Raw genomic sequence first — 25,710 nt, 5'->3', positions numbered from 1 at the left:
TTACTAACTATGACACACTCTTAATAGTCGGTGACTTTAACTTTCATATAGACAATAAGTGTGACCTAAAAGTAAAAGAATTTATGAACCTCCTGGATTCTTTTGATTTGTGACGCTCATAAATCAGCCTACACATAAAGCAGGTCATACGTTAGACTTAGTGATTACTAAAGGATTGAAAGTTGATATAAAGCAGGTCATTGATATCGGTATATGAGACCATTTTCTTTTACTTTTAATATAGAAATAATGATAAAAACACTCATGAGAAGCATATTGTTAAAAAACGCTTCTTTGAGTCAGCAGCAGCTTTAAAACTTACAAACATTTTAAGCAATCAGTTCGTTTATAGTGCCAACTATAATAGTGAGGACAATGTAAATAGTAAGGTGGAAAGATTTAATACTAAAGTGAGAGCTGCTGTTGACAGAGTTGCACCTGAAAAGACAGTGAAAAATCTTCTAGCATTGTATACCATGGAAGACCCAAAGAGTGTCTGATTTAAAGAGAACATGCCGTAGAGCTGAGCGTCAATGGAGGAAGACTAAACTAACTATCCACTATGAAATATTAAAAGTTAAAATAACAGAATACAATAACACTGTCCGTCTTGAGAGGCGCTGCTATTTCTCTAAGATTATAAATAACAATGCTAGTAATCCCAGAGTCTTATTTTCTACAATTGATCGTCTGTTAAACCCAGGTAACTCAAAGGAATGCCTCCTAAGTACTTCCAGTGAAACCTGTGAGGCTGTCGCTGTATTTTTCAATCAAAAAATTAATGATATTAGAAATAACATAGTATATCTCCCCAACACTAAGGATCCTCCTAAACCCCAGCATCCTGTTATAAACAAATTAAACTCTTTCACTAGGATAGATTTACCTGATTTACAAAAATAATCTCTCAATTAAACCCTCCACCTCGCCCTTGACCCAATACCAACAAATTTTTCAAAGAAGTATCAGGCGTGCTAATTGATAATGTTCTTGACATAGTAAATTCGTCATTAGATACGGGGGTCTTCCCAGACTGTCTTAAGACTGCTGTAGTTAAACCCCTACTTAAGAAACATAATCTTGACCCTCGCTCTTGAAAATTTTAGACCCATCTCTAACCTGCCTTTCTTAAGTAAAGTTCTGGAGAAGGCAGTCATTATGCAGTTAAATGACCACCTCAATAAACCTGCTATTCTTGATAAATTTCAGTCGGTTTTAGAACAAATCACAGCACAGAAACTGCACTCGTTAAAGTAGTAAATGACTTGCAGGTGAATGCAGACAGAGGCCATTTATCTGTTCTCATCCTCTTAGATCTGAGTGCTGCATTTGACACCATTGATCACAACATTCTTAGAAATCGCCTTAGTCAATGGGTGGGCCTCTCTGGCAGTGTCTTAAATTGGTTTGAATCCTACCTGACAGGGAGAAAATATTTTGTTAGTTGTGGTAATTACAACTCAAGACACATGATATCCATATGGTGTTCCACAAGGCTCTATCCTGGGTCCGCTGTTATTCTCAATCTACATGCTTCCGTTAGGTCAGATTATCTCAGGGCACAACGTGAGCTACCACAGCTATGCTGATGACACACAGCTGTACTTATCAATAGCACCTGATGACCCGATTCTATTGATTCACTAACACAATGTCTGACTTAGTATCTCTGAATGGATGAATAGTAATTTTCTCAAGTTAAATAAAGAGAAAACTGAAATCTTAGTGATTGGCAATAATGGATACAATGAGGCTATTAGAAATAAACTGGATACATTAGGATTAAAAGTCAAGACGGAGTAAAAAGCTTAGGGTAATTGTTGACTGTAATCTGAATTTTAAATCACATATTAATCAGATCACTAGGACAGCATTTTTTCACTTAAGAAACATAAGTAAAGTTAGACCTCTTATATCACTGAAAGATGCTGAGAAATTAGTTCACGCGTTTGTTTTCAGTCGACTAGATTACTGTAACGCACTCCTCTCAGGACTACCCAAGAAAGTTACAACGAGTGCAGAATGCACCTGCTAGAATCCTAACTAAGAAAAGAAAATCACATCTCTCCAGTTTTGATGTCACTACACTGGTTACCTGTGTCATTCAGAATTGAATTTAAAATTCTGCTTATGGTTTATAAAGCCTTAAATAATCTGCCCATCTTATATATCGGAATGTCTGACACCTTATATTCCAAATCGTAACCTCAGATCCTCAAATGAGTGTCTCCTTAGAATTCCAAAAACAAAACTTAAAAGAAGTGGTGAGGCGGCCTTCTGCTGTTATGCACCTAAAATCTGGAATAGCCTGCCAATAGGAATTCGCCAGGCTGATACAGTAGAGCAGTTTAAAACACTTCTGAAAACACATTACTTTAACATGGCCTTCTCATATCCTCACTGTAATTTAATCCTGATACTCTGTATGTTCAGTTCATCATAATAACTATTCATGGTGGCTCTAAAATCTGTACTGACCCCTACTCTCTCTTTTGTTCCGTTTCTTTTTCTCGTGTCTTTTTCTTCTCACCGTGATGTTCCTACATTGATGGATTAAAAGCCAGAAGTCTACATGACCATCTTCATCAAGCCCTTCTGTGAGAACCCTAAATCCAAAGAGGACTGTTTCATTTATGTTAGGTAGAATGTCCAGAGAGGACTGGGTGGTCTCATGGTCCGGACCCCCTGCAGATTTTATTTTTTTCTCCGGCCGTCTGGAGTTTTGTTTTTTCTGTCCTCCCTGGCCATCAGGCCTTACTGTTATTCTATGTTAACTAATGTCTTATTTTAATTTCTTATTTTGTCTTTTATTTTTCTTCATTATGTAAAGCACTTTGAGCTCCTTTTTTGTATGAAAATGTGCGATATAAATAAATGTTGCTGTTGTTCGCGAGTTGACACTGAAATCAATTGGAATGAGTTTGTAAGTGCTTCTTGAGAGCTCGAGTTGTTTTGAAGCATTGCTGGCAATGTTCACATTGCATCATTCGTTCAGTGGAGTGTGATTTTTAAATGTGCGTTGAGATATCTCTGCAGTCGGAAACGTTTTCGAACAAATGGTGCATTGAAAGACCGGTGTGGAATGCGTTTGTAAATGTTTTTCAGTAAGAGGACAGTGGGAAGGTGACATCACATCAGCGTGGCTGCAGACAAATGTTTGTGTTGAATGGATTTGCACCTGGTTGAGGAGATCCGTCTCTGTAATGGCACTAGACTTTCTGTTCCCAGCATTCAGCGCAATGTACTGGAGTGTAAGACTATCACATCTGCTACCTCACAAACTGTCCTTATTCCCCGGATTTCCCTGACCCCATCAGATTCTAATTTGCCTTTTACTTTTACACGCAGACAGTTTCCTGTTAGATTGGCGTTTGCAATGACAATTAATAAGGCACAGGGCCAAACTTTCAAAAAGATCTGCCAAAACCAGTTTTCAGTCACAGACAATGGTATGTTGCTCTCTCCAGAGTTCCATCTTTTCATTCACTGACAGTTGTATCCTCAAACCCTCCCCATTTGGACAACTGTGTCTTTCAGGAGGTGTTCACACATCAATAAATTATTATATGCGGCGTATGCTACGCCGGCTACTTATTATTATTATCCTCATTCACTGGTCCGCTACACTTCCTTGGCCTCCCAACACTGCAGACCACAGCACATCTCTCTACTGTGAGCTCTTGAAAAGTTCGGAGCCCAGTTCTTTATTGTCATCGTTCAGATCAGTCACTTAACGCCAAGATGCTGCTTTCTGTTTAATGCAGGTCTTAACTTGTAAAAGTTTTATTTTTCTTTTGTCTCCAGAGTTTTACCTCCAGTACTTGAATGCCCGGGTGGAAATGAATCTTGGGAGATCACAGAAGTGTCTAACAGCATAAGGATATGCAAGAGGCAAAAAAGTGCCTGCAATAGCACTGGAGAGCCGGGTATGGGTGTCTTCTTTTTTTTTTTTTCCTCCATCTGCTTCAATTATTAAGGTTTGGAGATAGAAAACATGTTCTTAACGTTATAAGAAGACAGCATATCATTATATCCCCTATAGTAGCAAGAAACTTCTTGAAATAAACTAACATTACTTAAAGAAACACAAAGAAAAAAATGAAAGTGCAGAGAAGAGGATAAAAAAGTAAAAGACTAAAATTGACAGCGTTAGCGGAAGTGACGAGTGCTGTAAAATCTCCATTAAAATTGGGGATCTTTGAGATCCTATTAAAGGACGACACTAAATTGGACCAGGTTTATATTTTGAGCAAAATATTCTGGAAGACGGCAGTACAATGCACTCTTGGACTGTTGAGCCTGCCTGTAAATTTTTATACCAGAATGGGCAGATAAACAAATTGTGCATCAGACAGTTAGAATTGCCGTCCCGTTCCTCGACTCTTTGAATAAACATTTACACTCTAAAGGATCGATACCTGGAAGTGACGTCATTTAGGTCAGAACTAGGAGTGACATCTTTCTTGGGGCCCGGAACCGGAAGTGATGTCTTCACAGCTGAATTTGGTCTGCAGAAATAACAGAGGAAGGTTTACTGCACCCCGCCACCCCCTGGCCTGGCATGGAATTACTTTCATTAGGTCCATTCAGCTTCCCCCTAAGCGCCTGTGTGTGACACTGCGTTTCAATAAAACATTAGGAAAACCAATCTTGACGTCTCTAGAAAAACCTTTGTTTCATCAAGTCGAAGAGAACGCATTACTGCATATTATGGGCATCCAAACAACGTAGCAACATGTCCCCAGGTAGAAGTCTGACAGTACGACCGATTTAATGAGACACGAATGAACACTACAGCTTTCACTATCGTTGATGTGCGGTGCAGCCATCTTGAATTTTAAAGGTTGGGGTTGGAGAAGCTCTCCTGACTTTCCAAGTAGGATATCCAACTTGCGGGGGCGATTCCATTGAAATGTCCAACTTGGAACTTCGAAATTCTTACTTCCCCGTTCAAATGGAATGCAGCGTAAGGCCAAAGGCTTTTTAATTGATACACGGGTTGTTCCTCACAAAATGCTTTTCCTTATCTACAGATTTACATAAAAAGAGTTCCGTTATATTGTTTTTATTACCACAGTGCAAATGCTACCTGTTTCAGAAGACTCCGTAAATTTAGATTTTCCGTACTGGGGTTAAAAAAGTTTATAGAATCTAATTTAAAGGACTACTTCGCCTAATACAAAGTAACATTATAGTTAATTACTCACCTGTCATTGTTATTCCACAGATTATATAATTACAATGTAACAATTTATCACTGATCCAAAAACAAGTGTACTTACATAGTTACGATGTATTTGTACTTTCAAAATGTAATAAAAACATCAGGGTATGTAACTACAACTGTGTAACAGATGTCTCATGGTCTGGGCAATTGTAATGGAGAATTGCAGCGATAACTGCATAGGTTTTCGATGATATTTCAAGATCTGTTTTTTTTTTTTTAATTTTATTTTTATTAATTTTATTACAATCCATACATAGCAATCAAGTTTTTACAAAAAAAGAATTATGTTAAGAACAGATCGATCCCCACCCTGAGAGAGAGAGCAAGCCAAACGGTGTAAAATTTAAGGCTTGTAAACATACCTAAATTAATAAATTCTCTGTGCTTTATGAACTTATTTTAAAATATTACTGATTAGATCCTGCCATGTTTTGAAAAAAGTCTGTACAGATCCTAACTGAGTATTTGATTTTTCCAATTTCAAATAATATAACACATCGGTTTCCCACTGACTTAAAAAAAGGAGAGTTTGGGTTCTTCCAGTTTATCAGAATAAGTCTGCGTGCCAAAAGTGTAGTGAATGCAATCACAATTTGTTTGTCCTTCTCCACTTTAAGCCCCTCTGGAAGAACCCCAAACACAGCTGTTAATGGGTTAGGAGGGATTGTGAGTCCAAGGCTGTCTGAGAGGTAATTAAAAATTTTGGTCCAGAATAATGTTAATTTGGAGCAGGCCCAGAACATGTGACCCAGTGAGCCTGGGACTTGGTTGCAGCGTTCGCAGGTTGGATCCTGCCCTGGAAACATTTTGGAGAGTTTTAGTCGAGACAGATGTGCTCGATATATAATTTTAAGTTGTATGCTTTGCGTATATGGAGCTTGAGTGAATTCTCTGCATTGCTACTTTCCACTCCTTTTCTGATATATTAATTGAGAGGTCATTTTCCCAGTGTCCTCTTGGATCTTTGAAAGGAAGGGATTGTAAAATGATTTTATATATTGTAGAGATGGAGTCTAAGTCCTTGAAATTGAGCAATATTTTTCCAGCGTGGATGAGGGTGCAAGATGAGGAAAATCTGGAAGGTTCTGTTTAACAAAGTTCCTGATTTGAAGATAGTGAAAGAAATGTGTAGCTGGAATGTTAAATTTGGAATGTAATTGTTCATAGGATGCAAAGACGTTGTCTATATAAAGATCTCTAAGCAAGTTAATTCCAAATTTTTCCAGATATAAAAACTGCATATGTTTGTGAAGGTTGAAAGAGGTGGTTCTCTTGCAGAGGTGCCACAGGTAGAAGCTTCTCCGTCTTAAAATGCTTTCTACATTGGTTCCAGATTCTAAGTGAGTGGAGCACAATTGGGTTATTAGTGTATTGCCGATAACGTGTGTTTATTGGGGCACAGAGCAGTGAATATAATGAAGTACTGCAGGATTTTACTTCTATTGCGGTCCAAGCCTGTGTATGTTCTTCTATTTGTGTCCAGGTTCTTATCGACTGTATATTTGCCGCCCAGTAATAAAACTGGAAGTTAGGTAGAGCCATGCCGCCTTCTGCCTTTTGTCTTTGTAGGTCGCTCTTTTGATGCGTGGATGTTTAGAATTCCAAATAAATGAGGTTATTGTTGAATCTAATTGCTTAAAAAACGATTTATTAATGTATATTGGTATGTTTTGAAATAAAAAAAGGAGCTTAGGAAGAATATTCATCTTAACAGTGTTAATTCTTCCAGCTAGTGTGAGATGAATGGTTGACTATCTATGCAAGTCTTGTTTAATTTTTTCCATGCAGATGGTGAAATTTTGTTGATAAAGAGCTTTATGTTTACTTGTGATGTTTACCCCGAGGTATTTAAACTGTTCTGCAATGATAAAAGGAAGGGTGTCTAATCTAATATTATATGCTTGAGAATTCACCGGAAAGAGTACACTTTTATTCAGATTAATTCTGAGACCAGAGATCTTTTGAAATTCTGTGAGTGCTGCTAAGACTGCAGGCACAGAATTTTCTGGGACTGATATATACAGTACCATGTCATCTGCATATAATGAGATTTTCTGTTCCAGTCCTTCTCTGCTAATCCCCTTTATCTGATCAGTATTTCGACAATGTATTGCCAGTGGTTCAATGGCAATTGCAAACAGCAGTGGTGACAAAGGGCATCCTTGTCTTGTGCCACGTTCTAGTTTAAAGTAGTCTGAGCAAATGTTATTGATGCAAACTGAAGCTTCTGGGTTAGTATACAGTAATTTAATCCATGCACAAATGTTCGGGCCAAACCCAAACTTCTCCAATATAGTAAAAAGGTATTTCCATTCAATCATGTCAAATGCTTTTTCTGCATCCAATGATAATAATATTTCTGGGGTGTTTGATTTAGTTGGTGAGTATATTACATTAAACAGGCGTCGAAGATTTGAAGATAAGTGTCGGCCCCTAATAAATCCAGTTTGGTCTTGTGATATTACGAGGGAGCACTTTCTCCATCCTTCTAGCTATGATGTTAGAGAGTATTTTAACGTCGTTATTCAGAAGTGAAATTGGTCTGTATGATGCACATTGTAATAAGTCCTTATTTTGTTTTGGAAAGACAGTGATTAATGCTTGGCGAAAGGTTTGTGGAAGAGATTGGTTATCTCTGGCTTCTGTAAATGTTGCTAATAGGAGGGGAGCTAGCTGAGCGGAGAATTTCTTGTAAAACTCTGCAGGGTAGCCGTCAGGGCAAGATCTGTTTTAAATGGTAAAACCACATTTGCAAAATGGTTAACGCTTTTGCCTCACAGGTCTATTATTCTGAGATGGAATTCTGTCTGCAGATGTGTGTCAAATTTGTACGTTCTACCCATGTCTCCCTAGGTGGTCTTCATGGGTTTTACTGCCACATCCCAGGGACATGTAGGTTGGGTTACGTGGCCACGTGTGTGAGAGCGTGACTGCTGGTATGTTTGTCAGTGGGCCTTGCAATGGGATGGCTCCCCATCCTGGGCTGTTTCCTGCCTTGTGCCCGGTGATGCTTGGAATGGCTCTGTACCTTGATTGAATGATGCAAGTTTGGCAGTATTATATGTTAGGGATGGGTATAATAATGGCCCAAAAAATTCAACAATAAATAGCGTAACACAACTACAACAATGTGACAGATTCTTGTTTAAGCAGAACATGTCAAGGAGGTGCCCCTCTAAATTTTGGGAAAAAGTGTTAACCATTTTGCAAGGTGTTTTCACCATTTAAAACAGATCTTGAAATGTCATTGAAAACCTATGCAGTTATCACTGCAATTCTCCATTAAAATTGCCCACACCATGGAACATCTGTTACATAGTTGTAGTTACATGCCCTAATATTTTTATTACATTTTGAAATTTGTAGCAATGGCCAAGGAAAACGTTTAATCTCATAGTTTCATGCAGATCACAGATGATCTTCTGACAGAATTGGTGTCTGTGGTGACCAGTGATAGACAACCGAAAACGATATCAAAGCTTCCATGAAAGAAAAAATAAATCTTAACGTTACTCTTGTCGCATAATCCACATGTCAAGTCATCCAGTTGTTTGCGCACATTGTCATAAACAGGTATTTTAGTAAAATATTTACAAATAAACCACCTCCACAAAATGCAACACACTCGTCGGACGGGAATGAGCGTTTGAATTGTAGCCCCGCCTCCTCCCTCATTTATTGGTTACACATACAGTAACTCCAGCCTATTCATTGGCTAATTAGTTTTGTCCTACAGATTTTGTGCTTCTTCAATTCTAAACAGTAATCTCATTTCAGCTTGGCTTTGTCCAGAAAACTCCTTATGCCAACCAGATGGCCCCGGGATGTTTCAGTGTATCTGCGTAGATGGCTTCCATGGCTACAAGTGTCTCCGAATGGTAAGAACCACACCTTAACATTCAAGAAGTGGAAATACAGTGTCCTCCACAATGTTTGGGGAAAAACAAATTTTCCTGTCTGCTACACAGTTCAGAATTTCAAATCAGACACCAGATGTGATTAACACTAGAATCCCTGGAGCCTACTAAAATATTCGTAATGCCGGGCCACCATAAATTCCCTCGCACCCCTTTATCAGCGTCTTTGTTTTGCAACTGTGTCAATCAGCACAAGCAGCCTGCTATCTCATCTCCCACCGAGGCAGCTGAAGTCAAGTCAGACACAAAATTCTCAGAACTGAAGTGTGAGGTGCCTGGAGTTGTATTGGGTAAATAATATCTCGTTATTTAGAGTGCATACATTTCACGTGTGCTCTGTGTCTGCAACGATTGGAGTAAATTTTGAATGACAGGAAATGCGAGGCAAGAAATGTTGAACACATAACTAAAACAGAAACTAACGACAACATTTTGACATGAAGTGTATAATGTGTGAAGACCGAAGTCCAAATATCAAATAACATTTTCACAAAAGATATAACAAAACAAGTGAACATTTATTCAAGACTGATAATGATAATGATTCGACCCAGCGCAGTGTGAGGTGAGGTGAGGCTCGTCGCTGCCGCACCTCCTCGCATTCCTCCCCGGTATTTGAACGGGAAATGTGCCAATTCAGTGATTTTTGACTGTAAAATATGATCCAAATTATTGGAATCATACAGACAGCAAATTTATAGCAACGACCAGTGGAGACATTGTTTTGTTAATATATTTTACTCTATTTTCCCCTTTTGTATTATTAATATGTAGCCTTTATTAGAATGCCTCAAATCTCACAGACTTACCACTGTTTATAAGGTATTGTAGTGTATAACTTCTCCCCACCTTCCCTTCAATCTCTATAACCTCAGGCAATTAGGTGTAGTAAAAGACAAGCAGGAGTTAAGTTACAATTTAAATAATGTATTATTGAGAATATTCATAAATAAATAACAGTATGCAAAGTACATTTGAATATTGGCAACCATACAAGCTGATTAAATGGTGATGTGTAGTTTCAGGCGGCACACAGACTTGTTAGTTACTTAATGTCTCTAGTGAAGGCAGTGATTCTCAAACTGTGGGGCGGGACCCCCTGGGGGGGCGTGAAGATGTGAAAAAAAGAAAACAAGAATCAAAAATATGAAAAATCCATCTATTGAAACCAAAACAAATTAACTTAAACTACATTCTGATACTACAAAAATAAATATAGAGTTAGATAAATGTCGATAAAAGCCAAGTAGGTATAATAAAATATGCATCTATGATATATCATTAATTAAAAAAGAACAAATTGGTATTAGTGGGCTCCTTTCAAAAAATGTTAGGGGGGGCGCGATTAAAACCGTTATGAAATCTGGGGTCGCAAATAATTAAAGGTTGAGAAACGCTGAGTTAAGGCATCATTTGTGGTCAGCTCGCCGCATACCTGTCTCAATATGGCTGCCGAGCTGTGCTCTCCATTGTGTTGTCCTTTCAGTCCATCAGTTTGGTAAGAGAGAGAAAGAGAGAGAGAGAGATGCTTCTTCATCAGATGATAGTAAGAGAGAGAGTGTGAGATTAACCTAGTAAATTTTATAGATGTTCTGTCCAACCCCTACAGCCAATAGGACGTTGTGGTACTTAAAGGCTTCTGATACAAGCCAATTCCAAACAGCCCAACTGCACACCAATGGGAGGACAGAACACCTTCACACCTGCCACCCGACCAACCACATGTTAAGGTGAAGCTTGGCAGTTAGGCAGTCTGGCTTTCTTGTGGGGGTTGAAGGGAGCGACTTTAGCTGAGAATCACTTGTGAAACTGGTTTAAGGCTCGTCCCCCCAAACCCAACTCTCTGTCATAAAATTCAAAGAGACTTGGTCCTGGTAGGTTCTTAAACCATCAAACCATTGTTGTGTTTATCAATAATGTAACACTAATATTGCATTGCTTTGCCTAAATTACAAGACATACAAATATTTATTAAGTTATATGCAAAATCTCACATTGCAACAGACATTTATTTTGTTATCATTATTAGTTTTTTTTTTTTTACTTTTCATGATGACCTCACCTGACTGCACGTCCGTGTTTAGTAGAGTATCATGACATTTTCTCCTTTCCCAACGTCACACAAAGTTAATCCTCAGTCCCCGTCTCCTTTTAGGACGAGTTTCCTATGGTGGAGATGTTTGTGATCCTTGGCACGGTGACAGCACTCGTGTCCAGCCTCCTCTGGGCGACCCAGCGCCGCAAGGCCAAGTCCTTCTGAGGTGACTCAAGATTGGAGGGGAACACCCAAACAGGCTGCAGCCAATGGGATGGCAGGAGGTGGGAGTGGACATGAATTGAAGGTGGCGACTGTGAAAGGCTCAATCGGCAGCATCCTTCAGGACTTGTTTGCTGTTTGGACTCTGGACCACCGGAGGTAAGAAGAGAAAGTGAAAATGGATGATTACAAGGACGCCGAGTCTTTCCATCACCTGAGAGTTGTGTGCCGACATTCTGCAAACCGTTCATCGAGATGCCATCGTCATGTGACGAGGCACAATTCCATTTGAATGGTTGAGTAAATAAGCAAAACTGTCGCTATTGGGCTGAAACCAATCCTCGTGAACTTCATCAGGGACCCCCGCACGGTGAGCACACGTGTTACAGTTTGGTGCGCCGTTGTAGAATTTGCCATTGTAGGCCCTTACTTTTATGGCGCGGGGGTGGGGGTTTTGGCAGCGGTCACCGTCACTTCAGAACGTTGCATTGAAATGCTAGAGAACTAGAAGAAATGGACGTGGTGGACGTCTGGTGTCAACAGGTTGGAGCGACGGCTCATACGGCACGGAGATCCATGCAAGTTTTCTGGGGAAACTGATCTCCTCCCTGCGCACCGATGTCAGGTGGCCTTCACGTTCGCCTGATCTCGCTCCATGCGATTTCTTCTCAAGTCAAAGGTCTACACACACCGACCTCAGAACCTTGAAGCCCCAAAAAGACGCTATTCGGCACGAAACCGCCGCTGTTCCTCCTGAAATGGCCGAACGAGTCATGCATATGTTCAGAAATCGTCTCATCACGTGTATCGCTAATGATGGCCACCATCTTCATGACATCATTTTTAAAACGCTCATTTTAAAAGCTCTTTTGTATCCTCTTTCTTGTGTCGTAATGAAATTTATTTGATCTTGTAGTGTTTTTATAGAATAAACATTTGAAATGTGCGACTTCTTTTTGGCTCACCCAGTATTTTACATTCTCAGTTTGTAAATTAATCCTTGGGCATCCATACTCATTTTCTGTTCTTGCATTATAAACTGAAACGGCTTCTGGTGCTGTGATGTCCGTACGTTCTTTCCTGTCCCTCGACTACTAAGCTATAAACCAACCTAAACCGCTCCATTAAAGTTATCAGTTACTGGTGCCATACAGGATGTGAGTCGTTCCAGTCCTGTAAATCCATTCATCAATCCATTATCCAGCCCGCTATATCCTGACTGCAGGGGCACGGGGGTCTGCTGGAGCCAATCCCAGCCAACACAGGGCGCAAGGCAGGAAACAAACCCTGGGCAGAGCGCCAACCCACCGCAGGGCACACACACACACACCAAGCACACATCAGGGACAATTTAGGATCGCCAATCCACCTAACCTGCATGTCTTTAGACTGTGGAAGGAAACCCACGCAGACACGGAGAGAACATGCAAACTCCACGCAGGGAGGACCCAGGAAGTGAACCCAGACAGGTCTCCGAACTGCGAGGCAGCAGCGCTACCCACTGTGCCACCCAAATGTAAGTATGGAGATAAAATTCTTAATTGTAAACACCGAGAAATCTACACAACATCCATCCATCATCCAACCCGCTATATCCTAACTACAGGCACACGGGGGGTCTGCTGGAGCCAATCCCAGCCAACACAGGGCGCAAGGCAGGAAACAAACCCCAGGCAGTTGCCAGCCCAACGTAGGGCACACACTAGGGACAATTTAGGATTGTCCTAACCTGCATGTCATTGGACTGTGGGAGGAAATCCACGCAGACACGGGGAGAGAACATGCAAACTCCACACAGAGAGGACCCGGGAAGCGAACCCGGATGAGTCTCCTTACTGCGAGGCAGCAACACTACCCACTGCGCCACCGTGCCACCCCCCGTAAATTCAGCCCATCCTGATTTGTTTGAGCAAAAATTTAAGTTTCACATCAGCAGTTTCAAAAAATCGAAGATTTCCCACACAGGGAGATCTGCTGTGGTGGCGGCTTCAGGACTTGCATTGTCATTTATTTGCTTAGCAGACACTTTTGTATGCAAAGCGACTTACAAAAGAGGTCAACATAATCGAGGAGGCAACAAGCGTTACTGCACCAGGTGACAAAATTGATCACTGCATATGAGGAGGTCGCATTAAAATGCCAGAACGTTGCACAAAACCAACAAGTTCATCAACATCATCAGTTCTTTGGCAACACAGGTGGGCACCAAGTAGGAGCTACGCATGAAGAGTCTGGACGGAGAGGTGGCATCACCAGACATGAGCGGTCGAGCAGGAGCAGAGGACCTCACAAGCGTCTCTGTATACGCCGGTGCTGAGCCCCCGACTACTCTGTAGGGTTTGAACGTCATGGGCGCTGCCACAGGGACCCTGAAAAAGGCCTTGTAGAGGGGCAAAGACAAACTCAAACGGGTGTCCTCTGGCGAGAACAAAGAAAAGGAGCCGCACTCGATGTATCGCAGGGCGCTCATCGGGTTTTCTCTTTCTGTTTGTGTTGTGCGTCCTTCCCATTTTTTATTTTTTAAAAAGCCTTATTGTCATGTGGGCCAACCATGTTGGGTGGCGGAGGGTGGGTGAGAACAATACCTTGTGGCATGTTGGGTGTCTCAAAAAAAAAAAAAAACACTGGGACATTATGCAGAATTGCTGATGATAAACTTTCTCCATCTGTTAAGTCCTGTTTGACCTGAAGTCATCAATCAATCCACTGAAAGCATTGAAACGACAAGAAATTGGGCATTTCACGTGCCCAGCATTGCCCGGGTATAACACATAGCAAATGTATTTATGCTGGTTGAAATGCTGGTATGCCATTTGTCACCTCCATGACTCGGCTGGAGGGTTGTGTGGTTTACAAGAACCCAAATGTAGAAGTTTGAAGCAACCAGGCAAAAGGAACGCCAACAAGGTGGGAACCACTGAGCTTCAGGGTGCAACATCTGCAACGGATTGAGGGCTCGTTGTTGATCCGTGTGCAATTAAAAAGGCAAATATAAATGAAGGGACGTTCTGCTGCAACGAGGCCACCTCTGGAGGGCAGGGCACAGTTCTGGTCACCACACTAAAAGTAAGGGAGCGCAGCACGTGAAGAGGTGCAGAGGACAGCAACCAGGTGCATCATGGGACTTCTTCTTTCAGCTGCTCCCATTAGGGGTCACCACAGCGGATCATCTTCTTCCATATCTTTCTGTCTTCGTCATCTTGCTCTGTCACCCCATCACCTGCATGTCCTCTCTCATCACATCCATAAACCTTCGCTTAGGCCTTCCTCTTCTCCTCTTACCCATCAGCTCTATCCTTAGCACCCTTCTCTCATTATACCCCTCATCTCTCCTCTGCATGTCCAAACCAACGCAGTCTCGCCTCTCTGACTTTGTCCTCCAACTTGAGCTGACCCTCTAACGTTCTCACTTCTAATCCTGTCCATCCTCGTCACACCCAAGGCAAATCTTAACATCTTTAACTCTGCCACCTCCAGCTCTGTCTCCTGTGCCACCGTCACCAACTCATATAACATAGCTGGTCTCACTACCGTCCTGTAGACCTTCCCTTTCACTCTTGACGATACCCGTCTGTCACAAATCACTCCTGACACTCTTCTCCACCCACTCCACCCTGCCTGCACTCCCTTCTTCACCTTCTCTTTCACAATCCCCATTACTCTGTACTGTTGATCCCAAGTATTTAAACTCCTCCACCTTCACCAACTCTACTCCCCTCGTCCTCTCCATTCCACTGACCTCCCTCTCATTCACACACATGTATTCTGTCTTGGTGGTTCTACTGACCTTCATACCTCTCCTCTCCAGAGCAGATCTCCACCTCTTCAGGGTCTCCTCAACCTGCTCCGTACTCTCACGTGGGGATCTCATCCAGGTTCTTCATAATCCTCAAAGGCATCGATGAAGCAGATCCAGCAACATTCCTTCATCTTCATGGTGGACATCGGTGGAAATTAAAAGGAAGTGCAAGCAAAACTGAAGCCAGGACAAACTTCTTTGTGGGACCTGAAGCAGAAACCTTGAGAACCTTTGATGGGAATCTGGAGGAGATGTTGGGACAGCTTAGCGATTAGCTAAATAAACGGGCGAGATGGACTTTGCGGTCTCCTTTTGTTTGTCCAATCTGTGTAGGCTCTGAATTTTAATAACTGTACGGTTTACCAGCAGTACTGGAAGTAAACATCTGCTTTCCTCTCAGTCCCATCCTCTCCTTGTCTCGACCCTCCATCATACAGTTGTGATAAAGCGTGTGTTTTGTAGACCTCATGAAGCGAAACGACACACTTTACGACAATTAGGACTTCACCGAGGAGGTATGACTTAGGTGACCTGATGCAAAAGTCCAAGTTGGCCTTCACAAAGACCGATTCAGTGATGATTTCCTTCTGCGCAACTTGAACCGTTTGCTTGGTGCCAACTTTACAGTCCATTCCTACCAATGTCTGTAACAGGAGGGGTGGCGTTTTGATTCAGCGTTCGTTTGCTGTTCCAGCTGTGGCCGCCGTTCTTCCACCGTTTAAAACAAAGAGATTGCAGTAGAGGCGAAGGATCTGCGCTGCTATCCAGAATGTTGTCGGTTCGAATCCCCGTCATAGTGCTGGGCGGTATACCGGTTCGTACCGAAAACCGTTTTTTTATTTTCGTTGCGATATGGATTTTTCGTATATCCCAACACCGGTTTAAATAGCCTAAACAACGCTCGGAAACGTGGCGCAGCGGGAAACTGTTTGGGGGGGGGGGCCGTTTTCACTGCTACACCACTGAATACGCATGCAACGGAGTTCACGCGCTAGTGGAGGTATTGAGCGGTGAAAATAGAGAGAGAACGTTCAGAAACTGAAGCTGAAGATGAACTTTTACCAAATAAAGGAGCCGCGTCTGTTATCTGGAGATACTTTGGTTTTAAAAGGTCGGATGTGGACTAAACAACTATTTACTGCAAACGTAATGCTGCAAAAGTTGTTGGCAGAGGCGGCAAAACGACCAATTTGCTACACCACCTTAGCTGCAAACGTGCTCTGGAGTGCCATGAATGTATGGAACTAAGATTGGCACCCTTCACGTCCTCGGGTGAAACTGCTGGAGGACACTCGACTCAGACGTCACTTGTAGACGCGTTTGCCTACGACAAAAAGAGCCAGCAGTGGATCGAGATAACCAACGCCATTACAATCCATACAGCTAACGTGGCAGTGGACAGACATTGTTAACACTAACAGAAAGTGGAGTTGGTTTACAAAACATATTCACTATTTATTCCTTTTCTAAGACATGTTCAGTGCAGTACAACGTTTGACAAGCACCTCTGGATATTTTACTAAATGCCTCTGAGTATTTTGCTAAATTTGTTCAATAAAAAGGTTCTATATTTTGACAGTAACTGTAATGCAATGTGATTCCTTCTCTTCATTAGTGCCACCCCCTTGAAAACTGTCACTTTATGGGGCCATGCAAGCCTGGATTAATACTCGTGTGCACATTAAAATGTTTTTTTTGTACAATGACAGTGGAATGAGTTATTCTTAGCTAGTCTACTGCATGGGGGTTTTGGGGGTAAAAATACCGTTGAATACCGTGAAGCTGGTATAATTTTAAAAAATACCGCGATATAGAATTTATCTTAACTTGATGCCATGGGGTGTGCCAGTGTGGTGCAGAGTAGGACTTTTAGGCTTTCAACTCTCAACTTGACATCGTTTTGGAGAATCTCCACGAATCGGACTGGTGAGCTCATTTGGACGTGTGGCCCGTTCTCGTCCAGATTGTTCTAATGTTGTAAATATATGAAGAGAAAAAAAACATAAAACGCTCACAGGACCTGCTCGTTTCTTACATTTAGTGCTTTAAGTAAAAACATCTTTGGATTTTCAAGAATTCTTCCTCAAGCTATGCCAGGTGAAGCAAATCAACCACTCAGAAGAAATATTTATTTTTCATGCCCAAGAACGTATCTTACAGATAAATCCTGCCAAACGCTCCTCTTCCGCGCCTTTCCTACTGATCCACGTTCTTCACTCGTAGAACAACGGGGACCGACGTGCAGGGAATCATTCCCAAGTCTGTGATAACTAAATCCACAAAATCTGGAGGCGTCACGTCATAGACCAGGTTCAGAAGGTGAAGGTGCGAGACCTCCAGCCAGTTCTCAAGCGGCGTCTCTCCTCTCTTGGTTACGATGAGATCATCAGGATCATCTGTAAGACACACGGCAGATCAGTTTGAGTCTGAATATTCAGTATTTGATTTCTTTACGAAAATGCAAGATTAAAAATGGGGTAAGAAACATCAAATACACACATACATACACATATATAATGAATGCACTCGTCCCAGTGGTATTCCAACTGGTGGAAACAGTTTTGGAATCGCTGAAGAGGAATGTCGTCCAAGGCCTGCGGCAATTTTTCTTTGACTTCCTCCGCGGTACAAAAACGCTTCCTTTGGAGATCTTTTTTCATATGTGGGAACAAGTAGTACCCCCTTATATATATATATACGTACACACACAGTACTCAACAAAATGAAAGGCACACTTTGAGAACCCATCAGATCTCAATGGGGAAAAAAGATCCTGCTGACTCTCTCTACTGCTATGGACTGATATGGTTATGTGTGAGGAACAAAAGGATGGAAATGAAAACGATCAACTGACAGAGGGACACCCTGAAAATCAAAGGAAACAAAATAATGTGGCAGGCAAGTCCATTTGGCCAAAATGTCATTGCAGCAACTCCAAATCATAATTGGTAGTTTTGTATGCCCCCACGATGCCTGACAACATCCTAATGAGATGACAGATGGTGTCCTGGGGGATCTCCTCCCAAATCTGGACCAGGGCATCACTGAGCTCCTGGACAGTCTGATGCATCAGATGGACCGAAACATAATGTCCCACTTGGAGGTGGTCTATTGGATTGAGATCAGGCGAGTGAGCGTTGGTTTGGGGGGCAATGGGGGTGGGGGGGCAGTCAATGGTATCAATTCCTTCATCCTCTCACCACATGAGGCTGGGCATTGTCATGCACCAGGAGGAACCCAGGAGCCATTGCACCAGCACAGGGTCTGACAAGGGGTCCAAGGATTTCATCCCGATACCTAATGGCAGTTCAGGTGCCGTTGTCTAGCCAGAAGATGTCTGTGTGTCCCTCCATGGATATGCCTCCCCTGACTGACCATCACTGACCCACCACCAAACCGCTCATGACATTGCCATGAAACAAATCGTGGATAAGCAGGGAAGACCACAGGTGAATTTTACTTTCCCTGTGCAGTAGCCATTTTGTCACAATTAACCCTTTACGAGTTGATATCAAAATCAAAGCATTAAATCAATCCAAAAATTCAGGCCTACCAAGTTCATTGGATACGAAGGAGTCAGTCTGCACCCTCTCACAGAATTTGTACGTCTCACAGCAAACCAACACTGGGACATTAAACGCTTTAGCGAGGAGAGCAATCTGTGACGTGCCAACCCGAGACATCACGTAGCCGTTGGCCAGCAAGGCGTGGGCTCCGAGGAAAACCTTTGACACCTGAAAAGAAACACAAACATCAGGAGAGTGAAACAGAAAAGCAGGGCTGTGGAGTCTGAAGAATTTATTGGGTCAGTAAAAATATAAACGGTAATTTAATGTACTGAAATTTCTAACCTTATACATTACTCGATGAAACTATTTTACCTTCTAGCCTTTTAATAAAAATACAGCCTGTTTTTTAAATTCTCCGAGCTTTGTCTTAGTTTTGTTACTCAATGTTTATAAATTCTTTAATATCTCTCTCTCTATTTTTTTATATATATATATATATATATATATATATATATATATATATATACACATATATATATATACACACACACACATACATATTTTATATATATATATATATATATATATATATATATATATATATATATATATATATATATATAAAAACTCCAACGCCTGTCTGTCTGTTTTTCGCGAGAGAACTACTTCACGGATTTAGATTGAGTCTTTTTCTAGAATTTGCTTGAACATTCTGGATGATTTTGCGACTTCTCTCATTGCGCTCCCTCTTATATATATATTTCTGTTCTGGTTCATCCTGCTTCCTCTTCAAACCCGGTCACGTCACGGGCCTATATCTAGCCTGACCGCGTGACCTTTCACTTCAGCGGTGACGTGACACCAATGTGGTCATGAGAGAGGAGTGGGGAATGCAGTAGTCCGAAGGAGGGCTAGGAATCGAGAAAAGCGGTGTGGGGTTGTATGGGAGGCTGCAGCCAGTGTGGGGAAGGGTTTGGAAGAGGAGGAATAGGAATTGAGAAATGCCGTGTGGGGTGACCGGTTTTGAAGAGGAAGCAGGACGAACCAGAAGAGAAATATACTATCAACAAGTCCCAAGGACAAACATTTGCAAAGATTTGCGTTAATCTACAATGACCAGTCTTCAGCCACAGTCAGTTGTACGTGGCTTTTTCTAGGGTTAGATCTAGCGACTTATTATCTGTCGTCTCCTATTCACAACTGTGTCTTTCAAGAAGTATTTCTTTCTTCTTGATTTCTGAATTCCTTTCTCACCGTTTTCCATTCCTATTCTTCCCGCCGTATGCTACGGCGGGCGTCTGCTAGTATATCATAGTTCATTTGTGGTAGTGATTTATTTGCGCGAATTCGAGAAACATACAGTGGGCCGAGGGGTGGGGCCCTCTTCACTCGAACGCCAGCCTCGGAGGCGTATCTTACCGCTGCTAAACTAGCGAATGAGAGAACTACTTAACAGTTTTAGATCGGGTTGTTTTCTAGAGTTTGCTTGAACATTCCAGTTGATTCTGCGACGTCTCTCATTGCGCAAAGTATCACAGTTCGCTTGCAGGAGCGATACACTCGTGCTAATCCGAGACAGAGGCTGAAGGCCTTTGGAGCGTGACGTCAGGAGGTTGGAGCCGGGCAGAGCCCTCCTAACTCACGTGCCAGCCTCTGTTCGAGTCGATCTAACCTTTTTGGAGTGTATCTCGCCTCCGCTTAGCTAGCGATATCTGTTTGTTAATTAATTTTTAAAGTTTGTCCTGTCTCATTACTACACAGGCGGAGCCGTGGGGATTATCCCCCGCTAGTAAATAATATAAAGAACGCCACAACAGCCTCACTACAGCCTTTAAACACAAACTTTAACAAGTTAGGGTGTTAAAAAGTAACCTGATGATTCAAGATGGCAGTGACGAAGTGCCTTGTATCTTGTGTGCTTTCAATCGACATAGTAAATGTACGAGTCTAGCTAACAAATCGAAGAGTCGGAGGTACAATAAATCGAGGAGTCACAGTCAGTGGCGAAGACTTGGTGTATCAGATCTACCACCCTGTTTTAAAATGTCAAATGATAAACACGGCCATTACTGGGGGCACTGCAGCATGCGGTACATGAAGAACAGTCATCACCCGAGGCTCCGCGTCTCTCCAGCTCAAATTCTCAGTGTAGGAGGGAGCAGCAGGGCTAAAGAAAAAAGCCTGGTGCTTTGTACAGGTGTGTGCAAAAGTTTGGGCCCCCCGCTTAAAATGTCTGCTACTGTGAATAGTTAAGTGAACAGAAGATGAACTGATCGCTAAAAGGCATCGAGTTATAGACAACACATGTCGCTTCAGCATTTTATGCAAGATTAGTGTATTGTTTTTGTTTTCTACAATTGTACAGTGAAAAAAAAAAGGAAAGGGGCACCATGGAAAGGTTTGTGCACCCCGAGATATCCGAGGTGGTCTCAGTCCCACTCACAGTCATCGTTAGGAAACCCCCGGTGATGCAAATGTCAAAGCTGTACCAGTTCTCAAACTCCTCACAGATTGTCTCAGTAATCGGCAGCCATGGGGCTCCTCTGAGCAACTGTGCAGCACTTTGAAAAATAAAAAGAATTGAGGCTCACAAAGCATGAGAAGGCGACAAGAGGACAGCAAAGCGTTTTCAGGTCCCTTTTGGCTCAGTTCACAATAATATTAAGAAATGGAAGTTTACAGGAACTTTGGTCAAGTTGAGGAACCTTTCTGTAAGAACTGCTGGTTGGATTGCTAGAAAGAGATCTTGATGAAGATTTAGCAGCCATCCAGCGCAGTGATGAAAATGGCAGACTGTATACATCGAGCTCCCACTTCGGTAATAGTCTTGCCATTGGCTTCCTCGTCTGTTATGCCACGTAAAATCATCATTAAAGAAAGCAAAGTTATTTCTCCTATGTGATTTCTTTCTGCTGTATCACTAAGGGAGGGGTATCGCCTTTTAATATTATATCTATATAGTTATGGGTTATGTAACTTGCCTCAATTAAAACAAGAACTTATTCCAACCAGGGAGCTAGCGCCCCCCGCTGGATAGACCTATCACACGATTTTCTTTTTCCTTCTCCTCTCAGGCCTGCCGTGTGTGCAGCACCAGTTCCTGCGGTTGTAATGGCATCTTTAGTTTTGCATTTTGCCTTAAACTTCTCTATACAGGACTATAAAGAAAATAGGGATGGGTGCTGCTGGGGAATTACTGTATTTTATCTCTTGCATTTAAAACTGGTTATATTCTTCTTTTCTTAGATTTATTAAGTTTAATAAAAAAAAAAAAATCAATACCAAAAAAGTTTCCGAAGCTCATACACCAAGAATTCTTTCCGATAACTCATCTCTGGTGTCTTACCTCTGGGAGAATGTAGGATATGGCAGTGATGAGGACGTAGGTGCAGTGAATCCCTTTCCGCACAAGCCTCCGCAGGGACTCTCGGCCCTCCAGCCTCGGCCGACTGTCTACGACGATGACTCGGAACTTCCTCTTCTTCTCATAGGCGTCACAGAGGATATAGTTCACCAGGGACGAGCTGTGAGAACAAGCAAAAGGGTCAGCAGAGCCTGTAATATTTTATACCTGTTATGTGGTTTGTACTTCTCTCTCTAATAAAAGAAATTGAAATGAATGCGCACAGGCCATCTCCAGGCTTGAAGAAGAAGTGGCCCGAGTTGCCTCCAAAACTTGCATATTGTAATCTTTCTAGTTAGCCAATTAAATGTGTTATTTTGCTTAACTTCTCACCACATCCATAGTGGCTAACACTTTACAAGAGCATCTTGTAATGGCATTGACCAAGAAGTGTGTTGCTCCCAGACACTCTTTTTAACTCTGGCGCCCCTAAATATAGTGCCTTCCACGAAGATGGCCCACTTGGCAGGAAACCTGACGCATTAAACCTCAATAAATCAGCACGATGCCCTAGAGGTAGGATTTCAAGATGGTGAAGATTGAGAGCTTCATTTTTAAACAGACTTCTCTGATCGACACCAACCAGCCCACAACAAAACCAATCTAGCGAATTAGATTAGAGTTATGAAAAAATAAATAAAAAAATAAAAAGTAAGCCACACTCGCAATATAGAAACAGTGAAGAAAAGAAGTCATCATTAAAAAAAAAACGTGTAAACTTACCAATCAAGAAAATAGATCAAGGTGGCACAATATTCATAAAACTGGTTCAACAGAAGGCGCTAAACAAACAAGACGACTCAATTGTCTTACCTGACTTGCTCATAGCCAGCATGGTTTACCTCGGCCAATGAGGACGCGAGACCTCACGGGATTGACTCCTCAGAAATGTTTTTTTTTCCCCCAAAGTGCACCCTGTTTGCGTCACTAACACATCACCACGTTGAACGAGACATACGAGTTAAGTCATATCTCACTGAGCCTGATACGGCACGACGTACAATAGAACTCATACCTCAGTGCACACCCAGCTTGCAGCCTCCATCCATCCATTGATCCTCTTCTGCTTATCCGAGGTCGGGTCGCGGGGGCAGCAGCTTGAGCAGAGATGCCCAGACTTCCCTCTCCCCGGCCACCACTTCTAGCTCTTTCGGGGGAATCCCAAGGCGTTCCCAGGCCAGCCGGGAGACATAGTCCCTCCAGCGTGTCCTGGGTCTTCCCCGGGGCCTCCTCCCGGTTAGACGTGCCCAGAACACCTCGCCAGGGAGGCGTCCAGGAGGCATCCTGATCAGATGCCCGAGCCACCTCATCTGACTCCTCTCGATGCGGACGAGCAGCGGCTCTACTCTGAGCCCCTCCTGGATGACGGAGCTTCTCACCCTATCTTTGAGGGAAAGCCCAGACACCCTGCGGAGGAAACTCATTTCAGCCACTTGTATTCGTGATCTTGTTCTTTCGGTCACTACCCATAGCTCATGACCATAGGTGAGGGTAGGAGCGTAGATCGACTGGTAAATTGAGAGCTTTGCCTTACGGCTCAGCTTCTTTTTCACCACGACAGACCGATGCAGAGCCCGCATCACTGTGGACGCCGCACCGATCCGCCTGTCGATCTCACGCTCCATTCTTCCCTCACTCGTGAACAAGACCCCGAGATACTTGAACTCCTCCACTTGGGGCAGGATCACGTCCCCAACCCTGAGAGGGCACTCCACCCTTTTCCGGCTGAGGACCATGGGCTCGTCTCACTTACAGTATTTGCTACAGCGCTGCCATCTAGTGCAAAAACATAAAATATATGTATTTGTGACAAAATAAGGCTATAAAATAGACAAACCGTAGTTAAGTCGTTGTGAAAAAAAGGTATAAAGCTGCTGATGTTTTGAAAGAACTAGATTTACTGCAAGATGAATATTGGGATGGCAATGACAGCGATCGAGATGGGGACAATCAGCTGGATGATGTGAAACCTGTGGGCTCTGGTAGTGATGTGGACGGCTGCACTGAAGGAGTTTATTAAATTACAAGGCGTCCACCTTGTCACATCTATCAGGACAACACTAGGGCTGCAACGATTACTCGGCGTAATCGATGATGTCGACTACAAAAAAATCATGGACGCAGATTTTGTATTGTCGAACCTTCAATAGAGGCTCCAGTCACAAAGAACCACATTGGTTTTTGTAACTGCAATGCACTATATGAACGTCTGGGGACGTATCGTTTGTTATTGTGTGTCAAGACCGCACACAGTCCTACCAATGAAGAACAACGTCTGAGGAGAAGAAGAATGTAGAGGAAAATAAACCTGGTTGCAATGGCGAATCGGATAGAGGAGGGGGAAGGAGATGGAAAAAAATTGAGACAGCAACTTTCTGAAGTGTGGGAGCACTTCACCGAAAAAGAAAAAGAAGTAGAACGCTGATTACACAAAGCGGAGCTTTCTTTTCACGGAGGCACCAGCTTGATGCACAAGCATCTGAAACGCAAGCATCCTGAAGCTGTGATGCCGCCATCTCTTGAGAATTTATGCTGGCGCTGTTAGTTAGTTAGTTAGGGTCAGATCAGGAGGGGAGGGAGAGCAAAATAAAAGTGAAAAAAGCTAACTTTTACAAGTAACAAATCGCGTTAGTGCGATGATGTTTTCCGATTGGTACTATTCAGGTCATACAATGATTTGTCCAAAATGTCACATATATTTGTCTCTTTCTTTTTTTCCCCTCAGTGCTGCGCTGACACCAGAAGGCGCGAGTTTATTCAGTGCTAGAGGGAGCACGCAGGTGGCCGGCTGCTGTGTGCAAGGCATGTACAGGGTCCACCGAGAAAAGAAGAGCGTTCATGGCTCACCTTGCAGATGGACATTCGTTCCTCTGTATGTCCTGGAATCCTGTGCAGACTGGGCAAGATCGGAGTGGGGAACGCGGTCACCGATTACAACCGCAAGAAGGTACGCGAAGGAATATGAATAATGTTGCATCTGTGTCACAATGTTTTACGAAATGTACTATAAGGTCATAACATGAATAATTCCAAATATCATATATACCTATGTCTCTGTTATTTTGTCAGTGCGGCTTTGAACTTCACGGGCCATAAGACGCAAACTAATTCAGCGTAAGCAGGAACACTCAATAAAATTGAATAAAAAAAAATCAAGTGACAATGAGATACGAATAAGGCAGATTTGCCAGCGTTTGTGTGTCAGTTTTTATCCATCCAGATCAGAGAATTTTCAGTTCGATTGTCTCAAAATACCACTCACGTCTACAGTTATTCCCCGTTTCAAATAAAAACTAACAGCGTCAGATCCCGGGGGAGGCGGTGGAATGTATCGTGATCATGACTGAGAGAATAAAAGTGAAAAGAAAAAACGGTAACTTTTACAAGTACAGTACTATAAATGTACACGGTCTGTTACAGACGCAAATCAAATGTATGTGTTTATTGTATAATATTTACAATAAGATCAACTCGCGACTCAAAACGGTAAATATACGAGGCAGTCAGGATCGAACCGGGGGACACTCGATTATAAGTCAGCAATTCCTACCGCTGCACCACGGAAGCTGTTGTATCGTCCTTGAACCTTTTGTGAAAG

General features: G+C 42.4%; 2 protein-coding genes across 3 annotated transcripts in view; one reads left to right on the top strand and one right to left on the bottom strand.

Moving 5' to 3' along the window:
- atraid (all-trans retinoic acid-induced differentiation factor) overlaps nt 1-25,118 on the top strand; it is a 51,415-nt gene extending 26,297 nt beyond the window's left edge. Inside the window, exons 5-7 of one of the 2 annotated variants that reach the window (XM_039749492.1) lie at nt 3,805-3,926; nt 9,005-9,105; nt 24,838-25,118. In XM_039749492.1, the coding sequence (XP_039605426.1) occupies nt 3,805-3,926; nt 9,005-9,105; nt 24,838-24,879 (265 nt within the window). In that variant the 3' untranslated portion in view covers nt 24,880-25,118. Of the gene's footprint in view, nt 1-3,804; nt 3,927-9,004; nt 9,106-11,299; nt 12,348-24,837 lie in introns of those variants that run through there. The other variant, XM_039749491.1, reaches the window with a different exon arrangement.
- The window catches only part of eif2b4 (eukaryotic translation initiation factor 2B, subunit 4 delta), a 58,400-nt gene continuing 49,988 nt past the window's right edge, over nt 17,299-25,710 (bottom strand). Inside the window, exons 11-13 of the mRNA XM_039749490.1 lie at nt 22,056-22,233; nt 18,754-18,934; nt 17,299-17,596 (exon numbers count right to left, since the gene is read on the bottom strand). Coding sequence (XP_039605424.1) covers nt 17,397-17,596; nt 18,754-18,934; nt 22,056-22,233 — 559 coding nt within the window. The 3' untranslated portion in view covers nt 17,299-17,396. The remainder of the gene's footprint in view (nt 17,597-18,753; nt 18,935-22,055; nt 22,234-25,710) is intronic.

Source organism: Polypterus senegalus, chromosome 3 (assembly GCF_016835505.1).
Source record: "Polypterus senegalus isolate Bchr_013 chromosome 3, ASM1683550v1, whole genome shotgun sequence".
Lineage (NCBI taxonomy): Eukaryota > Metazoa > Chordata > Cladistia > Polypteriformes > Polypteridae > Polypterus > Polypterus senegalus.
This window is presented reverse-complemented; position numbering and strand designations above follow the sequence as displayed.